The sequence below is a fragment of the Lampris incognitus genome, chromosome 4 (genome assembly GCF_029633865.1).
Source record: "Lampris incognitus isolate fLamInc1 chromosome 4, fLamInc1.hap2, whole genome shotgun sequence".
Taxonomy (NCBI): Eukaryota; Metazoa; Chordata; class Actinopteri; order Lampriformes; family Lampridae; genus Lampris; species Lampris incognitus.
Window position 1 is genome coordinate 25,591,761 of NC_079214.1, and position 27,677 is coordinate 25,619,437.

Below are 27,677 nucleotides of genomic sequence, written 5' to 3' on the forward strand. Positions count from 1 at the left end.
TGTTATTTTGACTTCCGGGGTCGGAGGAGAGACGGAGGTTCATTATCTGTATCAGTCGCGTAGTATTCTTAGTGAATATTTATGCAATAAAGAGACACCTTGATAGCGGAAAAGCCAGCTCATTGGTAAGTTTAGCTCCCGGGTTTCTCCTTCTTCTCAATTTTATGGCTGGTTGGCAAACAACGATATGGTGCATTACCGCAGCTCCCGGGTTTCATCGAACCCAACTAAATTCCAAGAGCATGCTGCTTGTCTGAAGAGACCAGTAAGGCAGCTAGCGTATGATAGCTTCTTAATGTTACACATTGATGTTAACTTTTACCTTTTGTTGCACAGGCATGAAACTGTTTTTTTTGGGGTTTTTTTTTAATGTGTATGTTTTTTTGGGGGGGGGGACTGTGTGTTTACAAAGTGGCAGATGCACAAAGGTCACGTAGGGGGCGTGTATTACCCCAGCACTTACCTATCATGTTGACTAGCAGGCTACTTAGCGTAGAAATTCTGTCAAAACTGACCAGTCATTATGTCTGACCAGTGGTATTTAGTAGCGGCACTGATAAACATACCGCTGACAATATCAGCAATGGTGACAACATCGGTAATTGAGCGCTTGTTTGTAATATGATCTTTTGTGGGGTTTTTTGTGGATCAGCTGTGTGATTTTACCCTAGGTGCTGAGATGATGACAGATGCAGGCTTCGTTGAAAAACAATGTCAATAGTTGAACCCCAACTGACCTGTATTACGGACAAGAACCTCCAGTGAGCTTGGGCTGATTGAACTCCTCGTAGTTGAAGATGTCGGGTGCGAACTTAATGAGCAAGGTACGGTCCGCCTTCAAAAGGGAGCGCGACGACTGGGACCTGAGCGACACGGCGACCTTTGACTTTTCCGACGAACTTACCGAAGACGAGGCGCCGAAATTCAACAAGTTGAAAGTGGTTGTTTCAGGGGAAATGTCGGACTACTCCGCCGGCACTTCGTCAAATGGGGTGACGGTGAACACCTTGGTCGTGGATGACGACGACTCTCTACTGGGGTCGTCCTCTAGTTTAGGCAGCCCGGGCCTAAACATGGACCCTTGTGACAGCTGCACCAAGAAGAGAGAGAGGATCAAGCAGAGAAGAGTCATGAAGAAGCTTGGCGTTGCAGCTGTGCTATATCTACTTTTCATGATAGGGGAGCTTGTAGGTAAGAAAATTAATACTGTCTATAATCTACTTTGCTATTTAGTCTTTCTAACCTTCATCAGGCTGTTGGAACATTCACTTGTCCTTTTTTCTTTTTCTTTTTTTTTCCTTTTTGGCAGACAGGATTTCAACCACATTTGTAGGAATAACCATAGGCTGAATTGGGCTACAGATGCATTGTCTTGAATTAGAGATGTTTACGATTTTGCTTTATTTCTGATAGTCTCATATTTTCATGGTTATTGACTTCTGCTAGCAAGGAACCATACCATCTTAACTTTCTATGAGTTGTCCCATTTACAACTTCATACATGCACAATGTCATGAGTTAGACCATCTTTAATGCTATTGTAGTGTGTATTGTGTTCTACTTATCCAACTGTATGTTTATATTTAGGTGGTTACATGGCAAACAGCTTAGCAATTATGACCGATGCCTTGCACATGCTCACTGACCTCGTGGGCATTGTTGTTTCTCTGCTGGCCCTCTGGCTGTCTGCAAAACCCCCCACAAAGAGATTCACCTTTGGACTGCATCGCTTGGGTAAGTCTCTGGTTTCCAATCCCCCTTCCCTTCCTTTTTTCTGCTCCCTCTTGTGGTATAAGGCAATGAAATAAATACAAGTGGATTTCAGACAGATGGATTATTTTCATAGGAGGTGTGTGGTTAGCAGAGTTCTAGGCTGGATCTGATCCCTTTTCATCTTATTTATGCCTCTGACCTTAGCCAGTGCTAGGGGGCCACCCTGCTTGATTCTGTAATAAACACAAACCACTTCTTTTTGCCTCACTGACCACCTATAGTTTCAATTCCTGTCCTATAAAGTAGCACATAACCTAATGGTGGGCAGCCATATCCCACGCGTTCGTAAGTTTCTATTTCAATCAGATATTTCACCAGCTGATTTCACAAATTAACTCACTCTTAACACGAGAGGCGAGAAACTTATTAGTAAAATTCTCTATCAAAGTGTTTTATGGGAATGAAAATTAAAATACACAGTGGGGTAACGGTTTCTCATCACTCCCAGAAAGTTGAATCAGTTAATCTGGACACAACATTGGACGCTAAACATTGTGTGAAGATGAACTGATTCAACTTTTCAGGATTTCCTTACTTGGATTATTGAGCATGCATCAACAGGTTTCTCATCACTGACTGTCCCAGAACTGCCAGGGTCACCAGGTCAAATTTACATGTGAGTGTATTGGTGAAGTTTAGTTGATTCTGTGAGTGTATTGGTGAAGTCTTGTTGATTCTGATTTCTTGCCACAGAGGTCGTGTCAGCAGGCATCAGTGTGCTGCTGATCTACGTTCTAACTGGGGTGTTGCTGAACGAGGCTGTCCAAAGGACCGTGCATCAAGACTTTGACATAGATGGTGATGTAATGCTCATTACTGCAGCTGTGGGAGTGGCTGTAAACCTTATGTGAGTGATACTCATGGATGCAGCTTTCTCTTCATATATTAAAATGACCCCGTTTTGTTTGTTTTTTTGTAATTGGTTGGTTTCACAAAAGTAGAACTATAGTCATGTAGGGTAAGACTTATTTTATATTCATAGTGTATCAACAAAAAATCAATCTAAAGTTCTGTCTTTATGACAGTCTTGGTAATTCACTTACATAGATTAACCTCAGTGTAATGTTTGACATTCATAATAGTAAAATGGATAATAAGATGAAAGAAGAATTACCATGTTTTCAATTCTTATCCAGATAGCCCTGAAGTGCTATTGATGATGAATATGTAGTTGATGCTTTTAACAATAATCCCTTTCTCTTGGTTTTTGTGTCTCTTTAGTATGGGGTTCCTTCTTAACCAGGGTAGTCACCTTCATGGCCATTCTCACACCAGTGGCTCTGCTGCTGGTCACAGCTCTCCAACCACAGGGACAGGCCTGCAACAGAGGCCACACGGCAGCCTAGCTGTCAGGGCAGCCTTCATCCACGCTCTGGGAGACCTAGTCCAGAGTGTTGGGGTGCTCATTGCTGCCTACATTGTCCGCTTCAAGGTACCTTGCTATTGTAATATTAATAAAAGCAGTTATAAACATTTCCTATTTGTTAAGATTAACTCTTGGCATGGGCATCATAAATCCATAAAGCGAAATTGTTGCTTTGTACCACAAATTCACTCAGGCCTCTATGATAAGGAAAGCTCCTTATCTTATTAACATGTTGCGCAGGGCCATTGTCTGTGAATATTACTTAAAGAGTGGTGCCCTAATGTATTTGGCATTAAGGTGTTTGTAAAGGAAGTGTTGTAGTATAAAGCAGGACTTCCCAAAGTTCGGATCTCGGTCTGCTCCGTGTGTGTGTGTGTGTGTGTGTGTGTGTGTGTGTGTGTGTGTGTGTGTGTGTGTGTGTGTGTGTGTGTGTGTGTGTGTGTGTGTGTGTGTGTGTGTGTGTGTGTGTGTGCGTGCGTGCGTGCGTGCGTGCGTGCGTGCGTGCGTGCGTGCGTGCGTGCGTGCGTGCGTGCGTGCGTGCGTGCGTGCGTGCGTGCGTGTGGGGGGGGGCTGAGCCCCACTCTCTTTGAAACACAGAGTAGAAGAGAGGAGAGAAACCAGTGCAACCATAAATGACAGTAACAAGTAGCCCACTGGTACGCAGGTTTTCATTATGGTTAGAGCCAATCAGAGGCAGAGTAGGGCAAGTCTTCAAAATAAACATTTGGATCGTTGTCTCTGGCTGGCAATCACACCTTTTGTGCCCAACTTCAAACAACTGATTGCAGGCAAACAATGCCATTTCTCCCACTTGGCTCGAATGTATTTTGACTATCTTGACTGTCTTGAACTTGAATGTTTGTTGCTTGAAAGTTTTAAATTACAAGTACAATTTCATTTAGCAGACACTTTTATCCAAAGCGACGTACATCTGAGAGTTAATACAACACAAGTAAGGATCTAGTCAGGAGGCGAAAACTAGGTTCAAGTCCGATAGGACATAGCTGTCAACAGGCAGTGCATGGAAGCGATTTAAAAAATTTTTTTTTAAATAGCATTAGGTGTGGAGGTGTTCGTGAAAGCGCTGGGTCTTTGGTTTCTTCTTAAAAATGGAAAGGGACTCAGCGGATCAAATGTAGTTAGGTAACTTGTTCCACCACCAGGGAACTACAGAAGAGAATAGTCTGGCTAGTGACTTAGGACCCCGTTGTGGTGGAAGTGCCAGACACCTTCCATTGGCAGAGCGTAGTGAGCAGGACTGAGTGTAGACCTGAATGAGGGAGTTCAGGTAGGCAGGAGCCATTTTAGTTGCTGTTTTGGAAGCAAGCATTAAGGTTTTGAATTTGATGCGGGCAGCAACTGGGAGCCAGTGGAGGGATATGAACAGTGGAGTTATATGTGCTGTGTTGGGTTGGTTGAATGCCAGACGCGCTGCCGCGTTCTGGATCATTTGCAGAGGTTTGAAAGTGCATGCAGGGGGATCTGCCAATAAGGAGTTGCAGTAGTCAATGTGTGATATAACAAGAGCCTGTAGCAGGAGTTGCGCTGCATGCTCAGACAGGTAGGGTCTAATTTTCCTGATGTTGTACAGGGCAAATTGGCATGACCAATCAATTGAGGCCACGTGAACCTTAAAGGTTAGTTGGTCATCAATCATGACACCCAGGTTTTGGGCAGACTTTGTGGGCATGAGTTGGGTTGATCCAAGCTGGATATTGCTCTTTTGTTGTAATGATGGACTGGCTGGGATGACAAGGAGCTCAGTCTTAGATAGATTAAGCTGAAGGTGGCGTTCTTTCATCCATGCAGAGATATCAGTAAGGCATGACGATATCCGTGCCGGGACTGTGAGGTCATCTGGCGGAAATGATAGGCAGAGCTGGGTATTGTCAGCATAGCAATAAATAAATGAGTTGATTAAATGTTATTTTGTTATCGCCAATCGTTCCGGACCTCTGCCCTTGAGTAAAAATTAGATGCAGACTTTTGAGTAATAAGTTTGGGAACCCCCTGGTATAAAGTGTTATATCGTTGATGTACTACTTTCCAGATGATGACTGTGACCAGCATCTCTTAAGGGTGACTACTTCTCTTTAGAAAAATGATAAGATGGTCAGTCTGAAATGATCTGACGTTTCCCTCTTTCCTCACAGCCAGAGTATAAGGTGGCAGACCCCATCTGTACTTACATCTTTTCGTTTCTAGTACTCTTCACCACTCTCCGTATCATACGGGACACAGGGATCATTGTACTGGAGGGTAAGGGGCCATTTTTTCCATTAACAATTTATCTCTTTACAATTGTAACAAGCCATGAATTTCCATCTGAGATTTAAGCTTGCTATATAAAATCATTGGAGGAGTTGGAGTATTCTTCATTATAAATGAAGTGAGGTGGAGTACTGAGTTGGGCGAGTGCTGTTCTCATTTGGTGATGAATATGGTTGTGCATTTCCTCCTGTGGTAGGGGCACCCAGGCACCTGGACATTCAGCAAATCAAAGAGGATTTGCTGAAGGTGGAGGATGTCCAATCAGTGGATGAGCTGAATGTTTGGGCACTGACTGCAGACAAGACTGCTGCCTTGGTGCACCTCCAGCTTGGTGAGTGGCTACATAGCACCAGCACATCCTTGTGAAAAAGAGAAACTTGGAGAGACAGGAGAATTCCTCAGATTATATTAATTTAGAGTCATTTGATCAATTAAATTGTTTACATAGCTGTCTGGCTGTTTATATTCATTTTCATGAAGCTGTATTTATGTGTGATCACGTGGGAATCGTGATTCTTATTTAGGCTATCCGTAGGCTATCGGCAGCATCAGTCACTTCCTACCCTTGTCAACTATATAAAATATAAATATAATATAATATAAAAACAGAATTAATAAAAGCAAATATCAGACATTTCTGAAAGCTTTCACAAAGAGAAAAGTTTTAAGAAGAGATGTAAAAGAAGCCAGAAAGTTCCATAGTGTGGGGGCTCTTAACAGCATAAGCCCCATCACCGTTTGTGACAAACCGTGACCTGGGACTAACCAGCAGGGCTCCATCTACAGATCTTAATGGTCGAGAGGGCGCATACCAGATCAATAAATCACAGATGTATTTAGGAGCAAGACCGTTTAAGGCAGGGGTCTCAAACTCAAATTACCTGGGGACCACTTGACAGGTGGTCTTATTTAAGACAGCCAGTGCAATAGAGATGAAGAAAAAACTGTACTACTCTATAACCTTCACATCATTTTTTACAATTATTTCAAATTTTTCAAGAGTTTTCACATAAATAGGCATAACTATGCATAACTATGTACTACATATTTAGCCTACTTCTTGCCAGAAACCTGGCACTTCTTCTGCTGACACAGGTGAGCCACATTTGCTTTTAGGGACTGGGCAGTGGACACCCTGAGGACAGCCTGAAGATGTTCATTGGTCAGTCTGGACCTATGCTTTGATTAATTAAAGTTCATAGTTGAGAACAGTTTCTCACACGGATAAGTGTTGCTGAAAATACACATGACCTGCCTGAACAGTTTGGACAACTGTGGGAATGTTTTGGGAAGCTCTCTGAGAAACTGTCCAAGCATCTCCTGCTTTCTTTGTGCCTCTCTGAACTTTGCCTTGAGATCAGTGTTGCCCTGCAAGTCTGTGAGCTCCATTTGAAATGTGCTTGGAGCACTGTCCACATCAAAGGAGAAGGGGTCTGCAAATAACTGGAAAGGGGTGCTGTGAGTCTTAAAATCAGAAAAGTGATTCTCAAACTCCTGCTGTAGATTGTCAATGGCAGTCACATACTCATCAGTATTGACTCTGGCACCATCATCAATAATTGACTGGCATGTTGGGAAGTGGACAAATCTTTTCCCTGTGAGCTGTGCTTTCCATAATCTGAGTTTCACAGAGAAGGCTTTCATACTATCAAATGCTACAGTGACAAGTTGGTCTGGCCCTGTAGTTTTAAATTAAGAGTGTTAAGTGCCTGCGTGATATCAACTAAGAAAGCGAAATCCAGGAGCCATTTGGGATCATCAAGCTCAGGAACATGCAGCCTGCCTTCTTTCATGAATTCGCTGATCATTTCCCTCGATTCAAAAAAACCTCAGGGCATCCGGGGTAGCATAGCGATCTATTCCGTTGCCTACCAACCCGGGGATCGTCCGTTCGAATCCCAGTGTTACCTCCGGTTTGATCGGGCATCCCTACAGACACAATTGGCTGTGTCTGCGGGTGGGAAGCTGGATGTGGGTATGTGTCCTGGTCGCTGCACTAGCGCCTCCTCTGATCAGTCGGGGCACCTGTCCGGGGGGGGGGCAGGGGGAATAGCGTGATCCTCCCACGCGCTATGTCCTCCTGGCGAAACTCCTCACTGTCAGGTGAGAAGAAGCAGCTGGCGACTCCACATATATCGGAGGAGACTCGATAGTCTGCAGCCCTCCCCGGATCGGCAGAGGGGGTGGAGCAGCGCCCGGGACGGCTCGGAAGAGTAGGGTGATTGGCCAAGTACAAACGGGGAGAAAAAATGGTGGGGGGGGGGGTAAAAAAAACCCTTCTCTGGATACTGCCTCTGCTCAACCAGTGCACTTCCTGTGAAGTACAACAATGTTGCATCCATTTCCTCCAGAAATGCACAGAACTGACGGTGTTGTAAACCTTGATCTGATGTAATTTATGCATTTCACCACAACAGTCATAACACTGTCAGACTTCAAACATTTGCTGCAGAGTGCCTGCTGGTGAATGATGCAGTGCAATGCAATTGCGGGATCTACGTACATTCTCTTCCTCCAGCTTTCTTTGAATCAGTGCTACAAGCCCGTTTTTTCTTCCCGTCATTGATGGGGCAGCATCAGTGGTGATTCCAGCCAATTTATTCCAGGGTAGACCAGCACCCTCAATTGCATTGCACAGCACCTGAAATTTATCTTTGGCTGTAGTCTTTCCCTGCATTGGATATGAAGTTAACAGTTCTTTGTTAACTCAAAACGGCCATTGATACCCCTTACAAATATAGCGAGCTGAGCATTGTCATTTACATCTGTGCTTTCATCAAGTGCCAAAGAATAGTGCGTGAAATCATTTGCTTTAGTGCACAACTGTCTGTAAATGTTGCCTGACAACTCGCTGATCCGTTCTGCTTTTGTATTTGGGGCTGAGACTGACGTTTCCGAATAAAGATGCCTTCTCCGGACAAACGATATTCGCTACCTGTAGCATGCCGTTTCTCAGAAACTGTCCCTCCGTAAATGGATTATTAGCCTTCACTATTGCCTCGCTTACCACATAGCTAGCTTCAACAGCTGTATCACAGTCTTTTTTGGCTTTGTGAAAAAAGTTCTACTGACAGGACAGACTTTTTTGAAAGTGTGCTGCCTTTCTCTCTCTCTCCTCGCCTTTGAGCCGATCATACTCCTCTGCATGTTTAGTAGTGTAATGTCGCTTCAGATTGAAATCCTTCAGGACAGCAACTTTTTCCTTGCAAATTAGACACATTGCGGACACATTAAATTCAGTGAAGAAGTAGTCACATGTCCATTTCTCTTAAAACTGTTGGTGCCCCTGGTCAACTTTTCTTTTGGCTTTTGAAAGTGACATTTTTACAAAACATCTGCAAGCAGTGACAACAATTTACGTTAGCAAGCTCGCGTGAGATATTTCGCAGTAGGCTAGCGTACTGGGTTTATGTACTCGCATTGCCTGGCGAGAGAGAGAGAGGTAGGATATAACTAACAATGGCACATATAACTAGTGCATATTCTCAGGTCTTATGCCTATATCTGGCACTGTCAGGCCATCGGGCAGACATTTTGTATGAGGGAAATAGTATGAGAAATAGAGAGACAGAGTGAGAGCTGCAAAACTGACATTAGGCTACTTGTCTGCAGCTGCATGCTGGTCACAGTCATCATCTGGAAAGTAGTACATCAACGATATAACACTTTATACCAGGGGGTTCCCAAACTTAGTACTTAGAACTAGAAACACAGAAATGTTTAACAACAACAAAAAAAAAAAGAGAAAAAGAAACAAACATGAAAGTAGTATGCAGAATGGATATGCGATCCGGATCTCTTAATAAATCTAAAACATTGCGTGGGCCGCACAAAACTGCCTTGCTGGCCCGTAGTTTGAGACCCTTGGTTTAAGGCCTTAAAAGTGAGCAGTAAAAATGTTTAAATCAATTTGAAATCTTGTACTAATGTGCATATAAACATAGCCTATGGTACTTGTTTATACTGGGTGTTTGTTTCTGTATTCATTTTTCACCTCAAAAGTTATTCTAATTTGCAAAACAAATGGTACATGTCTGTTATGTATTGGATTGCTGAATGAATGAAATTTTATTATTGTGTTGTGCGTACAATTACACCCAGCCTGCATGGGCTTACATGACGCCATAAGTTCAAACAAGCCAGGAGCAGAGTACAACTTACACATTGTCAAACAACAGAGAAAGAACATAAAGAAACAACTAAAGCATCATTCTCAATCAGATCTTCAGGCCATCATTGAGTAAGACAGAACTCCTAAGTCACTGACAGAGACTTACTATGTATTGCTGAAAAATCAAAATAAATGCTAATTAAACATCTATCTTGCCTTCTTTTCCAGGCTTTTGAGACACAATTAGCAAACATAAACATATAAATTAGACGTTTCAGTTTTTGCTCATCTGTACCCCAGAATATTTTAGCTTTGTCGAGCAATTTCAAGGAACATTAATTCTCTTGCATCTTCATAATTTGTACAGTACAAAAGAAGATGGGAGTCATTTCCTGATGGGGGAAAAAAAAAGTCAAGCCTGTCCATTATCCAAGCCGCTTATCCCAGTTTGGGTCACGGTATGCTGGAGCCTATCCCAGCAGTCATTGGGAGGCAGGCGGGGAAACACCCTGGACAGGCCGCCGGTTCATCACAGGGCCGACATATTCACACCTAGGAACAATTTGTTGTTCTATTTTATGTTCGATTTTGTTTTGTTTTATATTATATTGTTATTGTTATTATATTATTATGTCAAGCCTGTATTGTCTTAACATTTTTGTTTGTGTATTCGCAGCACCCTCTAGTGCTAGTAATTGGGAGGATGTCCAGGCCAAAGCTCGTCACCTGATGCTCCATACCTACGGCATCACCAGGTGTACAGTTCAGGTCCAGATACAGAGACAGAGACTGGCACACAACTGTGCAAACTGCCAACCTCCCAGCGCTTGAAGAGACATGCACCCGTGTGAAGTGAAACAGTTCATGTTATGGAGCCACCAAGTAGAGAATATGTAGAGGGTCCGCATGGTACAACCACTATTGCAACTCAGGGCAGTAGCCAGAGTCATAACATATGCAAGTGGACAAAGTCAAACATTTGTGCCAAAGGACAGTCAATGGTGTTATCCTTAACAGATGGACATTACTATTTAAAGAATGGCTTCCTCGTCTTTAAGCTTGCAAAAGCTTTTAGAAGAGTGGTTGAATATTACATGTTATACTGACAAAAAAAAAATCCTCATGCTCTTAAATCACCATTAAAGCCTATGTCAGTTGTTTTAAAAACAATGTTATTTTTTACTCTACTATTTGATTGTTGACAACTGATGTGACCTCATCAGGTGTGATTTTACTATTTGGAACTGTATGTTTTGTCTGTTGTCTTCCTAGGGTTATCTTTTTTAATTTTAGTAGGGATTATAGCACTTATGACCTCATGTCAAATGTTCATTTCTGAGATGACAGAACAGCCTCACTCATAACTGTTGTGTTACCGGCAGTGCATCATGTTTGGATCTGGCATTCGCCACAGTTCTCTCTGTGAACATTTGAGCCAGTCCAATCTCAACAGATGCATCATGTGCTATTTGCATTCTTTTGCCAAAGGCCATTATATGGTGCATTCTGTCAAAAATATTTTTTTCGGTTGAAGTTGTCTGAATTAGCTTTACTATCAAAATATCTGACTTTATTTTGTTGTTGCATGTTTATTAAGCAGTAATTTATTGTCGTGGAGGACAGGCAACTGACAATCAAAGTGTGACTGACTTTGATTAATGCTGTACATTGGTTTGAAAAGTTTTTTTATGTTGTTTCATCTGACTGTGCATAAGAAACTAGCATGTTTGCAACATGCACTGTTGCAGTGATTTCATGAGCCACAATGTTTTCCAAGTTTGCCAATTGTAGTGTTTGTCTGGTTTTCTGATGACATAGTCAGGCTCTGGTCTGTCTCCGTGTGAAACCTCCTGTTGCATTTGTTTTGATAATTAAGAGAAAATTGGAAAATGGATCGCTCTGTTTTTTTGTTTTGTTTTTTGTGCTAAAACATTGTATTTGAGCTCTTCCTTTTCTGAACATCCGTATAAGTGGATGACCTGAGGCTGTTAATGTTTTTCTTTATTTTGTATGTAAACTGCATGGTCTTGTCACCACTTCCAAGCTGGTGTCTCTCTACGTGTTTTCCCCCCATAATTTATACATTCCAAATTAAAGCTTCCATTAAAATATGCTATTTTATTTTCTTCTCTTGAAGTAGTTACTGTTGTATGTGTATGTTCCACCTTTACCCAAAATTATCATGTGGGTGTGTTCTTCAGTCATACTTTACTAATCGCACAGTTGCCACTTTTTAAACGACATTACCCAGTAACACTAACATGCATATGAAGAAACTATTGTTACATTGAAAATAAAGGATGTGATCACTCCGTGAATTTCTGATGATTTGTAACGTGGATTTTACTGTTCTCCAACCATGTTGCTGCAACGTCATAAAGCTGTAAGTTTGCAGAAGCCTTTCAGGAAAATTATCAACTCCTTAAAGCTCTTAGTTACGATAGCATTAGTTTGTCTCTTGTGTGATATAAATTATTACAATCAACTTTATTCGCCTAGTGTGGTCGCCTCACAGCAAGAAGGTCCTGGGTTCGAGCCCCGGGGTAGTCCAACCTTGGGGGTCGTCCCAGGTTGTCCTCTGTGTGGAGTTTGCATGTTCTCCCCGTGTCTGCATGGATTTTCTCCGGGTGCCCCGGTTTCCTCCCACAGTCCAAAGACATGTAGGTCAGGTGAATCAGCCATACTAAATTGTCCTTGTGTGTGTGTGTGTGTGTGTGTCAGCCCTGTGATGGACTGGCAGCCTGTCCAGGGTGTCTCCTCACCTGCTGTTCAATGACTGTTGGGATAGGCTCCAGCATCCCTATGACCCTGAGAGCAGGATAAGCAGTTTGGATAATGGATGGATATTTATTAAGTACAGAATGAACATACATTAAATAACTAAGCACTTACAGTCAGAATCAGAAGAAACAGAATACAATTTATGCAATACAATATACAATTGTAAATACACATAAAACTGCTGTATACTGGTTACAAATTATTGCTGTTACTGGTGTGGTTTTAACAAAAGTATATGATATAGTATGTAGTTGTGAGGTGGATGGTTGGTGAATATATAGTGTATACTTTTGGTATATAAGATAATAGTGTGAGTTTAAATCATTGTATATGGGCATGATTGGTTGTGGAGTTGTATTGGTATATGGTATAGTGTATGGGCAATATAGTAGTATATAAGCAATATAGTGTGATACACAATTGAGGGTAGATTCACCAGGGGCTCCTGCTTCTTTAAGGCGGACATTCAGAGTGCTGACGTAGGCACTGCTTAGAGTTTCCGGAGTGAGCCATGTTTGCAGCAGCCTAGCGGTTAACTGGTTGCCACTAGAGATTGTGCTGTATCGGTGTTGTTTTGTGTGGCGAGTAAACGGGATTGACTCGACTCGATCTCTCCGTCTCCTCATTCCTGCACTCCCACAGTAGTATAATATATGGGTATAGGTAGTTGATTATTTGACCATAGCAAAACTCTGTATAGCAGTGACAAACCTGTTGTGCCTACGTGCTGGCCTCCAATGTCCTGTTTGTTTTTCCATTTATGTCATGTTTTATTTGTTGTTTGTTTTTTGCAATCGTTGCTCACCTGACTCAACCCATTCTCTGCTCAGACACATCTGAAACTGATGTAGGAATAAGGTTGGATGGGCCTTTGCCGAGGATAATGTGCTGGCTCAGTTGTCAAAAACCTTAATGTGAAGAAGTTAAGCAGTTTTTCTAGGCTGGTTGGAGTTGTTGCTTGGGTATGGCGAGCCGCTTAAACAAGTGGTTGGGCCTGAAGAGTCAGGCCACAATGCAGGCAAAGTGGGAGACACTACCCTCAAATGAAAAAGCCAGAGTGCTTGTGCTTAATGTCAAAGACCATGAGTATGCCTTTAGAGACCTCTGTTTAGCATCTCAGGAAGGTGTGACATTCTCTGACATGACACTCAACAGGTTAGTAGTGTTAAAAGACAAAGATTCTGGACTTTTTGTCTGTGAAGGCAGGATCCAGTCCTTCAGCGAAGAAAAAACTGCAATGCCCATTCTCCCACATGAGGCATGGCTATTCTAGCTAGAGAGGCTCACAGTGTGAATCATGAGGGAGTGGCAGGAACACTCTTGAGGATGAGAAGAAAGGCCTGGGTAGTTAAAGGTCGAAGAGTAGTCAAAAAAGGTAGTAAATGGCCATGTGACATGTAGGAAAGCAAGAGCAAAGTGATGTCAACAGATAATGAGTGACCTCCCACCAGAGTGGGCAGGACCAGCAGCTCCATTTGAGTTCACCACCATGGACCTGTTTGGGCCCTATGAAGTAAAAGATGAGGTGAGGAAGCAAGTAAGGCTAAAAGTCTGGGGAATTGTATTCAGCTGCATGGCATCCAGGGCCATGTACACTAATATTGTTACCTGTCAGCAGAGGAATTTCTGCTTACCTACCAAAGGTTTATAGGCACTAACTTTGTAGAGGCGAAATCTGCCCTTGAAGAGCTCTACAGGTTCCTGGAGCACATAGAAAGGTCAGGAGTGGAGGAGGAGGCTACCAAGCATGGCACTAGGTGGTCCCAGAAAATCCATCCTGCAGACTCACCTCACAGAAATGGAGCAGCAGAGGCTGCTGTTCGGACAGTGAAGAGAGACCTGCAGAACTTGGGTGGTGAGGGTGTCTTTACATGGGGAGAATTTCAGACCTTTTTATATATGGCAGCCAATCTGGCCAACGAGAGGCATATAGATGCAAGAGCACAAAGCCAGGAAGAGTGTGTGGAGTACATCACCCCAAATTCTCTCCTGATGGGACGGGCTTGCTTGAGAGGGGACCCAGGAGATTTCCAATTCGAGGGTTACCCCTACAAAAGGCTGAGTGTCATCCAATCAGAGGTAAACAAGTTCTGGAGGAAGTGGTGTCAATTGGCAGGTCCGAACCTGTTTGTCAAAAGCAAGTGGCACATGAGAAAGAGGACTCTATGCATCCAGGCTCCCGATGAGCAGTTTAAGAGAGTTTTTTCTCCCCCTAGTGGACACAGCCCTCAACCGCTTGAATGACAGATTTTCAAAACTGGAAGATGTTTATGGCCTTTATGGTTTTCTGTTCTCAAAAGAAAACGTGTCAAACGCTATTCAGAGTGGCTAACTTGCAGACAACTGTAAGAACCAGGAGAAAACACTACATGATATAGATTGTGAGGATTTGATTCTGGAGATCAGGGCTGCTGTCCATACCTTTCCTGAAAATGTATCTTCCTCCCCAAGACAGATGCTTGATTACATTTACAAGGAACCACTTCTGGATCTCTATGGAAACCTCAGCACTGCCCTTCATCTGCTATTAACTCTTCCAGTGAGTGTTGCCTCTGGAGAGAGAAGCTTCTCAGCTTTAAAAATCATAAAAACCTACCTCAGGTCAACTATGTCCCAGGAGAGACATTCAGGACTGGCTTTTATTTCAAAAGAGCGCAATGTCCGAAGGTCTTTGGAGCTGGAAGACATGCCTTTGCACTAGCCGAGGCCCGTAAGCAGCGTTTTTAGTCTCTTTACACTCAGCTCCTTAAAGGACAAAAATATCCCTAAATATCCCCATGAGGGTTAATGGTGGTTGTTGAGCTTAGACTGTGGTTTATATATTTTGGATATATATATATATATATTGTCATATGTTTATATTGTTTTTATTTTAAGTCATTTACTGTGTTTTATTATTCTATATATGTATATTGTGCCAACTTATTTATTTTCTTTTGATGTGAGTGGCAGCATTTGCACTAGCCTTATAATTTATATATTTATAGTGCGACATTGTTCTGGTTTTTATTGTTCTTTATATTTTGAAAGTTACATTATGTGCACATTTTGAATCAAAAAAAGTTTAAATTTCGTATATTTTTTTGTTGGTGTCAGATTATTTATAACATAATGGCTATGAATGCTGGTTGGGGGCCCCTCCTGAGAATTTTTGCCTAGTGCCCCAACACACCCCAGCATCGCCACTGGCCGCCAGCAATGCAACCCTCCAGCTATCCCCACTACCCCATGCCCACACTGCCAAAGAACATTCAGGGCACAGATTGGACTAACCAGCCATCTTCGCACCCACAGAAATCGACCCCTAAAGGATGACTAGATGGTCCTCGTCGCTGCGACGGGCAAACAACATAACATAGGCCCTCTCATCACTGTCACTTATTAGTCCAATCACTGTGGTGTCATCTGCGAATTGATGATGCTGTTGTTGTCATATTTGGCAACACAGCCGTGTGTAAACAGGCTGTGCAATAGGGGACTGAGACTGTAGCCCTGAGGTGTTGAGTAAATGTGGTACTTCAGAGTTGCAGTGAATTTATGAGCCGCAATGTTTCCCGTTTGCCAATTATTGTGCGCACCGCCCTCTTATGGCAACATGGGGAACATCATTTAATATTCGTCACAAAGGTGTCAGCACATTATCATAAGATAATCATCATTAACCCATCATGTTTGCTGTATTCATCTTTAAAGTTAGTGTGAGGAAACATTAAATATTAATAACCTGTAATAACCCATTTTATGCATGCCTTACAAAGCCTATGTTGAAATTTTTTTTAATCATTTGTGCATTATGTGTATTTACTGGCCTTTAAAGCATGCGTCTCACTTTACTACCCTATTAAAGTATTTTATATAATATAATGTTCCTGGTATTACAAAACTGTACTCAAATGTGCAATACTGTTCTTCATTTTGATCTATGGTCACTGGTACAAATGGTGGGGTTCTTGTGTAACTGATTAATATATTTTTTGTATATTGTATCTCTGAGGGAACCATGACAAACTCCCATCTACTGTCAAGTTGATGTGGCAATAAAGTACATTAATATTTGAAATTCAAGTTTAATTCTAGGAACAATGAATGGCAGAAAGAGAATCAAGGGAAACAAATGGAAATTTTATTTTATAGACATTCTTATGGTAGCACACTATATTATATGTGTAAAAAGACACATAGCTCCAATTTGTCATCTAAGGGGTGTTTGATACATGTGGATTTGTTGAGCAGTGAGTGAGGGGCTCATTTTGCTGAGCGATTTGAGGAAGTATTTGTATTTAATTGAAGAAACCTCCATGTTCTCCTCTTGGAGGGCCAATAGAGCAGCCTAGAAAACAAAAAATATAGACAAAATTTTCAACACCTAAACAATCAGCCTCAATTTCTGTATTAACATAGAAGGTTTGCAAGTTGAGGGGCAGGATTACATCAAGGACAGGGTAAGGGTTAGGACAGATATAAGAAGGTGCACAGCACATTACCTCTTTGCACAGATTTTCCAGGTCTGCTCCTGAGTAAAGCTCAGTATGTGTGGCGAGTGCCTCCAGATACACATCTGCATCCACAGGCATTGTGTCTGTACACACCTTCAGGATGGCAAGACGAGCCTAAAGACACACAGTAAGAGCTTAACATCAGGTATAGATAGATCAAGGTAAGTGATAAAAGAAGTCCTGTTTTGGATGATCAATAATGTATCACATAGAAAAAGTCTGGAAAAGGGGGGAGATAAGGCTGAACTCAAGAGCTTCTGGAGGTTTGAGAGGTATGAGTCTGAGACATGATCTCAGGGGGCCTTGTTTGACTCTCTGTTTTGTTTGATGGCTTTCAGTAAAGACAGGCATAAAAATATGACATGGATATGTGACCATAATCAGGAGCTAGACGAGTCCATGTCATTGTCGAGCATGGCTTGTGCTCGAGTGTTGTGGATCATCATCTTTATAAGCATTTAAGATATAGAACAACAACAGGAATCAAATGCATGACACCAATTATTATTTACCTGCTCGTCAGGTGGTGGCACATAGATGATGTGGTCTAATCTGCCGGGCCTGAGGAGGGCGCTGTCTACGGTATCTGGCCTATTAGTTGCTGCCACAATCATCACATCTTTGTTACATACTTCCTGATAATCCAGCTGCCAGACAGCAAAAGCAGCACACAGTTATTTAACTTCACTAAGCCACTGATAAGAAATTGCGTACTATGATAAGAGGAGGTGTGAAAAAAAAATTTTTTTTCTTCCAAAGTCTGACCTGCTGATGTGTATGACACTCCTGCTCTCCCTCTGCCTGAAGTTCCTTCTCTGTTCCTCTCCTCTCCAGGGTCTTAACGCCTACCCCATCTAGCTCATTCAAAAGAACAGACAGGAGGCGCGTCTGCACACTGTTAGGCGTATGACTGCCTGACCGTGAGCCAATCAGGGAGTCAATTTCATCAAGGAACAGGATGCAAGGGGTATGGGCACGTGCCTGGCGAAACAGCTACTCACACACACAAATAAAAAAAACAAACAGACATAGGTCTCTATTAGGAAACCTACCATCAAATGTGAGGAGGGCATATAAAGATGAAAGTTTTCCACTTGTAATTCAAACAATTGGGGGGGGGGGTATTTTTGTACCTGGGCTAGAGCCTTCTCTGAGTCACCGACAAATGGAGAGTAGAGGTCAGCCCCACTGACAGACAGAAATGAACAGTGGGAGGAGGTGGCAGCTGCTCTGACCAAGGTGGTCTTTGCACAGCCTGGAGGTCCGTACAGCAGCACACCCCTGGGCCGACTCAGGCCCAGACGAACAAATGCCTCAGGGTACTTCATTGGCCACTCAATACTCTTGATAAATCGAAAAAGCAACAGACAACAAACTGTTATAAACTGAACCATTAATTCCAGCAATATATACACAAGTGACAAATTAAAGAAAAAATCAACTTAAGGTGTCTTAGTAGAGTGTTGGGCCACCAGAACAGCTTCAATGCTTCTTGTCATCGATTCTACAAATCTCTGAACTCCACTTGAGGGATGGAACACCATTCTTCCCTCATTTGGTGTTTTGATGATGGTGGTCGAGAACACTTGTCTAACACGTCAGTCCAAAATCTCCCATAGGTGTTCAATTGGTTGGCGGTCTGCTGACTGTGAAGGCCATAGCATATCATTTACATCATTTTCATCGTCATCAAACCATTCAGAGACCCCCTTGTCTCCTGTGGATGGGGGCATTGTCATCCTGGAAGAGACCACTCCCATCAAGATAGAAATGTCTCATCATAGGATAAAGGTGATCTCTCAGAATAACTTTGTATTGATTTGCAGTGACCCTTCCCTCTAAGGGAAACAAATAGACCCAAAAAGTTTACAAAAGCTGCACCTCTTTTTATTTGCAGTACAGCAGCACACAACGCACTGTTGTGTGCTGCTGTATAAATAGGGTGTTATGTGCACCGTGCTTGTTGTGTTACATCTGTCCCTCCTTCCACACCCTCCACCTCAAAAGCTGCTTAACCTGAGCCACTCCCCGAGTGTCAGTCTCTCTCTCTCTCTCTCTCTCCCTCTCTGTGTTTGTGTGTGAGTGGAGATAGGTGAGCAGAGCCTCACCAGCTGCAACCCATTCCATAATCAAGCCAACCTGCTATAAAAGACCAGCACTGCCACTTCCACCCTGCCAGATCATAGCCTCTGATCCATCAGTGTACTGCATCCAGCCCTTGCTCGCAAATCTGTTTTTTGTCTGTATTTTTTGAACCTGCTGATTGACTGATATTCTCCTTTTCACTGCGGTCATCCTGCTCTGCCTCCGGTCCCTGTTCTCCAGATCTCTGCTCTGCCCGGCTCTCTCCGCCACCCACGGTCTCTGCCCCCGGTCCTGTTTCCCCAGCCCAATTCCCTCCACTGTTTGTTGTCACCTTAGCTGGCCCCCTGTTATAAACTCTGAAGTCAGTTGGAAGCAAGTTTTGTGTCTGCACCTGAGTCCTTCCTGAGTGTCCCGTAACATGTTGATATATTTTGTTCTTATTTTATCTTTATTTCTATTTGTTTCTGTTTCTATTTTATCATCTTGTTAGTTTTTTAGTTATTAGAGCATGAGCGTCTGCAATAGAACCCAGTTTCCCCTTGGGGATGAATAAAGTATTCTGATTCTGAAAAGCATGCACATCCAAATGATAAATACTAGGTGCTGAACATGAACACGTGAAAAATGGAAAAATAGAGTCCGCACACTAGATAATGCTCCCATACCAATAAATGTTCACAGGAGCATTATTATCTAGTGTGCTGACTATTTGACAAATGGACCCAAGCAATTCCAGGAAAATGCCCCCCACAGAATAACAGCTGCCTGACCCCTTCACTGTCGGGGCAAGCATTCAGGTTTTTCCTTTAATTTGTCACCTGCCTGTATATTTCACTGTTGTAACTCTTTGTAGTACTTTCCGCTAAAACAGCGATATACTGTATTTCCCGGACTATAAATTGCTTTTTTTTTTAAACTTTGTTTTTTTTTATTTTTTATTTTATGCCTGCCGCCCAATAACTGCTGGGATAGGCTCCAGCATACCCGCGACCCTGAGAGCAGGATAAGCGGTTTGGATAATGGATGGATGGATGGCTGTGTAACAGATGTGGATAGGGCATAGAAGGAGGCAACTCTCAACGACTGTTTTTCAGCATTTACTGGCTCTGTAGAAGACAAACACAAATTTTTTGTATCTCTTCTGCACCTCTGCTCCTCATCAAAGCAAAATGGTCAGATTTCATTGGCACATTATCACAACAAAGTTTTAACTCGTTCCTCTTCAAAACTTAAATTGAACTTTGAAAAATATACAAAAGGAAACAGTGCCACCAGGTGGGCAAAGTAAAAGGTGCATGGGGTTGGTTTACTAAACAGAGACAACGAAAATGATCAATCAGTCAATCAAGTACATAAAGACTTTCATTAAGTGTGACATATGCAGGTCAGTAGACCCAAAGAAACAGAGAGTGACACTGCACCCTCATGAAATGGCATGCAGACCCTGGGCCAAGGTGGGTACAGATTTGTTTTCCTTTCATAACAAGGACTACTTGATAACAGTGGATTATTACTCCAACTTTTGGGAGGTAGATTACCTACCGGACACTAAGAGCAGTACAGTAATCAGAAAGCTGAAAGCCCACTTTGCACGACAGGGGATACCTGATGTTGTTATTTCGGATAATGGGCCGCAGCATGCATTTCAAGAGTTTCAGAGATTCAGCCAAACCTGGCAATTTGAACACAGGACATCCTCACCTGGATACGCCCAGAGCAATGGTAAAGCTGAGTCAGCTGTAAAAACAGCCAAGCGTCTCATGCTGAAAGCTATGGCTGTGGGACAGGATCCATACTTGGCTATACTGGACCATCGCAACACACCGAGCCAAGGTCTTACCACGAGCCTGGCACAGACTACTGAATAGGAGGACAAGGACCCTTCTTACTATCACAGACACTGTTGGCGCCGGCGATAATGGACAACACACAAGTACTGATGCACAACAGACAGAGACAGGAGAACTACTACAACCGCACAGTGAAGGACTTGGACCCTCTTAAAAAAAGGTGACAGTGTGAGAGTTCAACCTTTTGAACCACATAAGGTCTGGAGTGGCAAGGGTGATAAAAGCAGTGGGCCACAGATTATATAAGGTGGAGCTGGAGTCAGGAGGTGTTCTAAGGAGGACTCGCCATCACTTCTGATGCAACCACAGCAAACCAGCTGCTGCACCTGCACAAACAGGGACTATTGTTGTAAAACAGGCTCAAGTGGGGGACCAACACCCTGTCACCACCGGGTCTGGCCGACAGGTTAACAGACCGTGTTACCTAAAGGACTTTACTGAGTAATGGTTTTGTACTCTTGTAAGGACTGAAGAAAGTGTTATGTTAAGTATGGTGTAATACTCAAAAGAAAAAAAAAAGAATAAGAAAAGAAAAGAAGGAAGCGATGTAGAAGTGGAATGTTTACACACAGTTTGTTTCTTAAAATGTTTGGTTATGGATACTTGAAATGATACTGTTGTTAATAATTATTATAAGAATACAGAGTATAATGTTAGAGGATACATTTAGTTGTTATTATTAGCGTCTCCCACGCATTATGTTTTGTCCTGGGTACGACGTTAAACTGCATCCGTCATGTTGTCGGCGACTAAATCAGCACTCCCACTTCAACCTTTGGGTTGTTGTGAGGAGGGTGTGTGGACACCCAGCAGGACTAAAAACAAATCCTGTCAAGGGGCGGATAAGTTCCTCTGTGAACCAATGGCCATCCATACCTGGAGAGGAGATGGGGACCATCAGATACTCCCCCTACTGAAACACAATGATGACCCAACCTGTTGAGTCATCAGCTGTGCTCCTACGACCTTCATAGGTTACAGAACTGATGATAATGATGATGACGCGCTATGCCCCCTGGCAAAACTCCTCACTGTTAGGTGAAAAGAAGCAGCTGGCGACTCCACATGTATCGGAGGAAGCATGTGGTAGTCTGCAGCCCTCCCCGGCTTGGCAGTGGGGATGAGGCAGCGACCGGGATGGCTCAGAAGAGTGCGGTAATTGGACAGGTACAATTGGGAAGAAGAAGGAAAAAAAAGGGGGGGAGGTAAAAACAAGTGAGACAAAGGTCATGTCTTTAATGATGGGTTACTTGTTTTGCTACTATTCAACAATAAAGATCACCGTTTGGAACGATTAGTCTGTTTATTTAGTAGCATAGACCCAGACACTATTAGGCTAATATACAATAGGCTATGCCTTGCAATCAGTGCATTATGCTGGGCAAACACCCCCAAAACAAAATGGTACAACACTGCTCACTTTGCTGTAGCCTAGGCTAAAGTTGGAGGTCTGCAGGTCATGTTCGGTTCAGGTAGTTAATTAAGGCATATTTTAGCAGGTCGGGTGGTGTGGATTGGCACTCATAATGGGTCGGGTGGGTTCAGGTATTAAAAAACCCTGACCCACGTATCACTACTGTACCGCCATATCAATGCGACTTATACACCGAAGAGACTTACATATGTTTTTTTCCTCGCAACAATATGCTTTTTGCTGAGAGCAACTTGTATTTCGGTGTGACTTGTAGTCCGGGAAATACGGTACACATCTGAGCATTTCATAATAGAAATTAATTTGGTTCAAAGAACATTTGCTTTTCTTCTACGTCAGTAGTTTTCAAACTTCTCCGAATTCAAATATTTGCCCCTTTTTTGGAAAAGTAATGCATATTTGAAAATTTGTTCTGACTTTTTTTGGAGCTTGGAAGCCCAGGGCTAGCTCAGGGTATTGTGCAATATCAGCAAGTCCTTCTCATCTAAATTTGTACACTGAAAATTGAGCTTGTGGTGTTGTGAGTTTGTACTCTAGAAGACAAGTTCATATATGGAGTGCTCAGTATTTAGAAATGCTCCCTGATTGGAGGCTGAAATTATTGGAACATGTGGCCATAATTAACTACCTGGCAGAATAGGAAACCACCACTAATGAGGGTCAGTTTGAAAACCACTGCACTATGTTGTTGAATACAAGCCATTTATTACAACAGCAGGTTACCTGTCTGAGTTTGAGTTTGACCTCATTCAAGCCTCCTATCTGCTCCCAGGAGATTGGAGAGAGCTCAGTCCTGCCCAGGCTGCTCCTCAGGCAGGAGGGACTCACTGTCTTCAACGCTTCCTGGAAGTGTTTCATGCCTACAAGCTGTTCTTTTGAACCCTGTGATACATTTATACAATAAACTGTTTAATTATTAAATTGACACTTCAGATCTCTTGCAAAGTTCAAACAACGCTGTTATGTGTTAAAATAATCAATTTGGATTTGATTAGGTTACATTTTATTTACCTGTGAGTTGTATCGAATAGCATGCATGGCAGCCTCCCTACACAGGGCGTTGAGGTCTGCTCCCACATACCCTATAGTCCTCTGCGCAAGCTCTGCAAAGTCCACACTGGGACACACTGGCATCCTCTCACAAAGAACAGACAGGATAGCCTTCCTTTGCTTCAAGGTCGGCGCTCCTATTATGACCTACGGATAAGGCAAAATTAGTTGGTGTACATTTGAGCCATTATCTTTAAACTCATAACAACTGGCTCCTGGCAAATATACTCAAATGTTTGAACCTCTCTGTCGAACCGCCCGGGCCTGCGTAGTGCGGGGTCCAGGCTGTCTGGCTGGTTAGTCGCACCGACAATGAGGAAACGATCAGATTGGTTCATCCCGTCCATTAGGGTAAGAAGCTGGGCAACCAGTCGGTTCTCCGGAGTGGATGAGCCCATTCTCCTTGGGAACAAAGAGTCCAACTCATCTAAGAACAGTACACACAGACCCTCCTCTGCCGCAGTGCGTGCCCGAGCAAACACGGCTCGCAATGTTTCCTCACTCTCACCTGGCCGAGACCCCACCACCTATAACAGAAGTATGATACTTTGAATTAAGAGAAAAAAAGTATTTTCCAGGTTTGGCGTAATTATGAACCCAGTTGATACAACAGACACTGCTGGTCCCTGGACTTCCAAGGAAACAGATTCAAACAACATGATTAAGGTAAACTCAAAAACACACACTTAAAGCTGGGGTACGTAACTTTGGAAAAGGGACCAAATTTGACATAACATACTCCTCAAAACATACATCCCCCGGTCTACTTCCTCCTACCCTCCTATAACCATTTCCATTCTATCCATTATTCAAGCTGCTTATACCAATCGGGGTTGCGAGACGCTGGAGCCTATCCCAGCAGTCACTGGGCGGCAAGCAGGGAGACACCTGGACAGGCCGCCACACCATCACAGGGCAGACATATTCACACCTAGGGACAATTTAGAATGGCCGATTCACCTGACCTACATATCTTTGGACTGTGGGAGGAAACCGGAACACCCGGAGGAAACCTATGCAGACACGGGGAGAACATGCAAACTCCACACAGAGGACAATCCGGAATGACCCCCAAGGTTGGACTACCCAGGGGCTCAAACCCAGGACCTTCTTGCTGTGAGGTGATTGAGCAAACCACTGTGCCACTGTGCCTCCTGTAACCCCTCCCTCCAAACAGGTTCACATGTATGCGGAGTTTGGCTTCTGTAACAGACAAAACTTATATTTTCATTGAAAACGTGTTTCAGCGAATGTCTTAGTTACATCAACAATGATGTTGGGAAGCACTTTTGTAATTATAGGTGAAGCATTTATATATATATATATATATATATATATATATATATATATATATATATATATATATATATATATATATATCAATATTTCCAAAGAACCACCATGGTTTGTGACCTCTATCTAACATCAAAGAAAGCTGAATTGGTTCATTTGGCCACAACGTTTATTGAGAGAGAAACGTTTCATCACTCATCTAAGTGACCTCTTCAGCCTAAACTGAGTGCAGGTATCCCCACCCCTATAAACAATACTGAGACTGAAGAGGTCACTTAGATGAGTGATGAAACGTTTCTCTCTCAATAAACGTTATGTCCAGATGAACTGATTCTCAACTTTCTTGGGTTTTCTTACCTGGATTATTGAGCATGCTTTGCATAAGACATTTAATTATTCATAGCCTGAAGAGGTATATGAACTGTTTCACTAATAACGCTGAAAGAAAATTGCCTACCCCAGCTTTAATAAATGTCACTATTCTGGTTTATCTTGATCAAAACATAATGTAATGTCGGTACAAATATAATTAGGTTTGACTGACATAATTACTACCTCTGGTCCTCTGATCACCACCAGGCTGGCGCCCACCTCTCCAGCCACTCTGCGGACCAGCAAGGTCTTCCCCACACCTGGGGGTCCCACCAGAAGCACACCTCTGGGGCAGGAAACACCCAGAGAATTTAGGGTACCTGAATAGAACAGGGGAAGCTGCAACATCTCTTTGAGGGAGGCACTCACCTAATATACGATTGAGAGAGAGAACACATTCCTTATGATAAACAAAACAGGCTGAGCACTCTGTCTTATAAGTACATATATTTTCAGTGAGAAAATTGTCTTCTTCTCCAACTGACCTCATCCAGTCCCCCCAGAGGAACCATGGGCTGGTCCTGTAGCTGCCTCTTATAGTGCCCGAGGGTCTGGGTGCCAACTATTTCCACACCGGTCTTGGATGTGATCCTTCCAGCAGCAGCAGTATCCGGGTTGATGCTCTCAATAACAGCATATTTAATTTCTGTATCAAAGTCTCCAAAGTTTATCACATGTTTTTTGTGCACATATAAACCTTTAAGCATGTCTTTGAGAAGCTCATGAACATAGCGAGGAAGTGCGTCTTTCTTGAACTCAGCACTTTGGATGACCACAGACACCTTGATGCCTCTCAGCTTGGAACAGGTTATAGGTGTGAGATGGCTGGGGTTGAGATTGAGATGTTTGAGTGGATGAGAGATCAGACTGGGAGAGGAACATTTTAGATCCATCTGAAGGAAGCCCTCTGCCAGGTCAGATCTGGGCCAGGCCGTACAGAGGCAAGTTCCCCCAGGAGTAGACACCATTAGAGGGGAGCCAAGGTTCAATCCTAGGGCTGACATCAAGCCACGGCCCATTCGGCATCTCTGAGTGCCCAGATCTGCTGAATCCACTGACAATACTCTCAGAGCCATGCTTTATCATTCAGCCACTGGTCTGATGATTTGTGTCAATATCAGAAAACTAGGGACACAAATACATTCAACAAGAGCAGTAAACTTCCGAGTTTTACAGGACTGCATTACACGGCACCACCTGTACAAACACATGGGGGGGGGGGGTTAGCATGCTTTATTTGTGCATTCACTTTAGGGTGCCATGCCATTGTTCCGATTGCCAATTACTTCGAAACCCAATAGTCCGAAAATGTCCCACTGGACCAAAGGCCTATTTGTTCGACAGCCCGTTATCCCGAAAACAACGCCCATTGCTCCAAAAATACACTCCCTGCAGTTCAGTGACTGCCTTGTATCGAACTGTGTTTCCCCATCGAGATCTGTTTCCCCCTAGCCAGAGTTCGATACAACAACGAGACGCTTGATTATCCTTAACCTAATCGGAACCGATGGCTGTACACCTCATATTCACGTCCAACTGGACTATTGGGTTTGGGAACAATGGGCAGTCCCCCGTTTTAATAACTTAGCTATTTGCCAAGTTACTGGCTTTAAATACAGTAAACGTGCAACTGTCGTGGGAGTGTCTCTTACCAGTGAATGGATGTTGCCACGGAACTGTTGGCGTCAAAGCTTTCAACCAGTTAATAATTGCTGAAAGGCTTAAAAACTGTCAGCGTACTCTTCCTCTACTTTGCGTTTTTGGCGGATCGCAATACCAACTTTTAGGTGCATACCGTCACCTACCGTACCGGAGTGTGTAAATCAGGCTCTGGTTTACGTATTCTATTAAACAATCCAGTAGTTATTAAGAAATAGATTACCCCCTCTGTGTTTCTCACACTTTATTTCAATTTGTTCCTAAAATCCCTTCCAAATCCCATCCTCGTCAGGCCTCTCTCACCCTTTGTTGCAACCTTACACTTTCTTCATTAAATTTGTCACAGTGCATTATAGCGTTTTCCGCACTTTCAGTCATATTACAGTGCACGCACAATTGTGAATTTACTTTTCCCAACAGAAATAGTCTTATATAAACCATTGTGATCAAACTTTAACCCGAATAAAACTAACCCCCTCTCTTCTACTTCTCCCTTTAACACTCTGTGGTCTGTCTTGTATTCCATAGTATGTATGTTCTGTACATACATACATAGTGCTTTTTCTTCCCCTTTTCCAAACGGTATGTCAATTAAATGCATCATACTTACCACAGGGCTGTCAATGGTAGCGCTATTGTTTACAAAAACCCACGTGGTGGCGTAAAAAAATGGCCAACCCAAAAAAAAACCCCCCGCTAAAATCGGAAGTCAATACAAGTATGACGTATATTCCGCTGATTTTGGCTGTTACACTGGCTGGCTGACTCCTGTCAAAAATCAAAAGTATTTTTCAATAACACATTTCAGATAAACGTACATTATTTTGTTCAAATCTACAGCATAATTTCAAATAGTCATTCAGCACTGAGTATTTTTTTTACAAACTGTCCTCTTGCGCCACCCCGTGTACCAAAAAGATATTGCAAAGCGAGGGTTGAGCGTTCGTTTGTATCGAAGAATCTATTCATTTCACCTTTGACCAGTTTTCGATAAATGATTATAAATTCAAACCATATACCAGCATAGTTGTTGGCACCACATGCTTGTGGAATATACACAGTGATGAACAACGAAAACTATAATGGAAGGCACAGAAAGTACATATAAAACTGTTAAAAAATAATAGTAGCAAAAGGT

General features: G+C 42.8%; 2 protein-coding genes across 4 annotated transcripts; one reads left to right on the forward strand and one right to left on the reverse strand.

Annotated features, from left to right (window-relative positions):
* Nucleotides 1-28: 28 nt before the first annotated feature.
* Nucleotides 29-11,832, forward strand: slc30a4 (solute carrier family 30 member 4). Its single transcript, XM_056278196.1, has 8 exons — nt 29-125; nt 672-1,191; nt 1,588-1,734; nt 2,467-2,620; nt 2,995-3,205; nt 5,293-5,398; nt 5,607-5,741; nt 10,198-11,832. Exons 2-8 carry the CDS (start codon nt 798-800, stop codon nt 10,350-10,352), a joined length of 1,302 nt encoding a protein of 433 aa, XP_056134171.1. The 5' UTR covers nt 29-125; nt 672-797; the 3' UTR covers nt 10,353-11,832.
* A 4,578-nt stretch (nt 11,833-16,410) lies between these two features.
* Nucleotides 16,411-27,187, reverse strand: afg2b (AFG2 AAA ATPase homolog B). 3 transcript variants are annotated; one of them, XM_056278776.1, is made up of 11 exons: nt 27,150-27,187; nt 25,366-26,077; nt 25,064-25,249; nt 23,458-23,742; nt 23,177-23,362; nt 22,889-23,047; nt 17,932-18,141; nt 17,564-17,791; nt 17,311-17,445; nt 16,787-16,912; nt 16,411-16,632 (listed from the first exon to the last, which is right to left on the reverse strand). In XM_056278776.1, exons 2-11 carry the CDS (start codon nt 25,954-25,956, stop codon nt 16,495-16,497), a joined length of 2,244 nt encoding a protein of 747 aa, XP_056134751.1. In that variant the 5' UTR covers nt 25,957-26,077; nt 27,150-27,187; the 3' UTR covers nt 16,411-16,494. The 3 variants fall into 3 exon arrangements, with proteins under 3 accessions (XP_056134751.1, XP_056134749.1, XP_056134750.1); XM_056278774.1 differs by lacking the exon at nt 27,150-27,187 and adding an exon at nt 26,533-26,592; XM_056278775.1 differs by lacking the exon at nt 27,150-27,187 and having other exon boundaries at nt 25,366-26,407.
* Between the last annotated feature and the right edge of the window lie 490 nt (nt 27,188-27,677).

Bases quoted from the DNA above. Each gene is read 5' to 3' on its own strand.
- afg2b (XM_056278776.1), bottom strand. From the start codon at position 25,956: ATGGCTCTGAGAGTATTGTCAGTGGATTCAGCAGATCTGGGCACTCAG. The intron at 23,048-23,176 runs GTAAATAAAATG...AATGTATCACAG, and splicing joins CTATTCGATACAACTCACAG to GGTTCAAAAGAACAGCTTGT. The intron at 17,446-17,563 runs GTCAGACTTTGG...GCTGTCTGGCAG, and splicing joins AGTGTCATACACATCAGCAG to CTGGATTATCAGGAAGTATG.
- slc30a4 (XM_056278196.1), top strand. From the start codon at position 798: ATGTCGGGTGCGAACTTAATGAGCAAGGTACGGTCCGCCTTCAAAAGG. The intron at 1,735-2,466 runs GTAAGTCTCTGG...TTCTTGCCACAG, and splicing joins CTTTGGACTGCATCGCTTGG to AGGTCGTGTCAGCAGGCATC. The intron at 5,399-5,606 runs GTAAGGGGCCAT...CTCCTGTGGTAG, and splicing joins AGGGATCATTGTACTGGAGG to GGGCACCCAGGCACCTGGAC.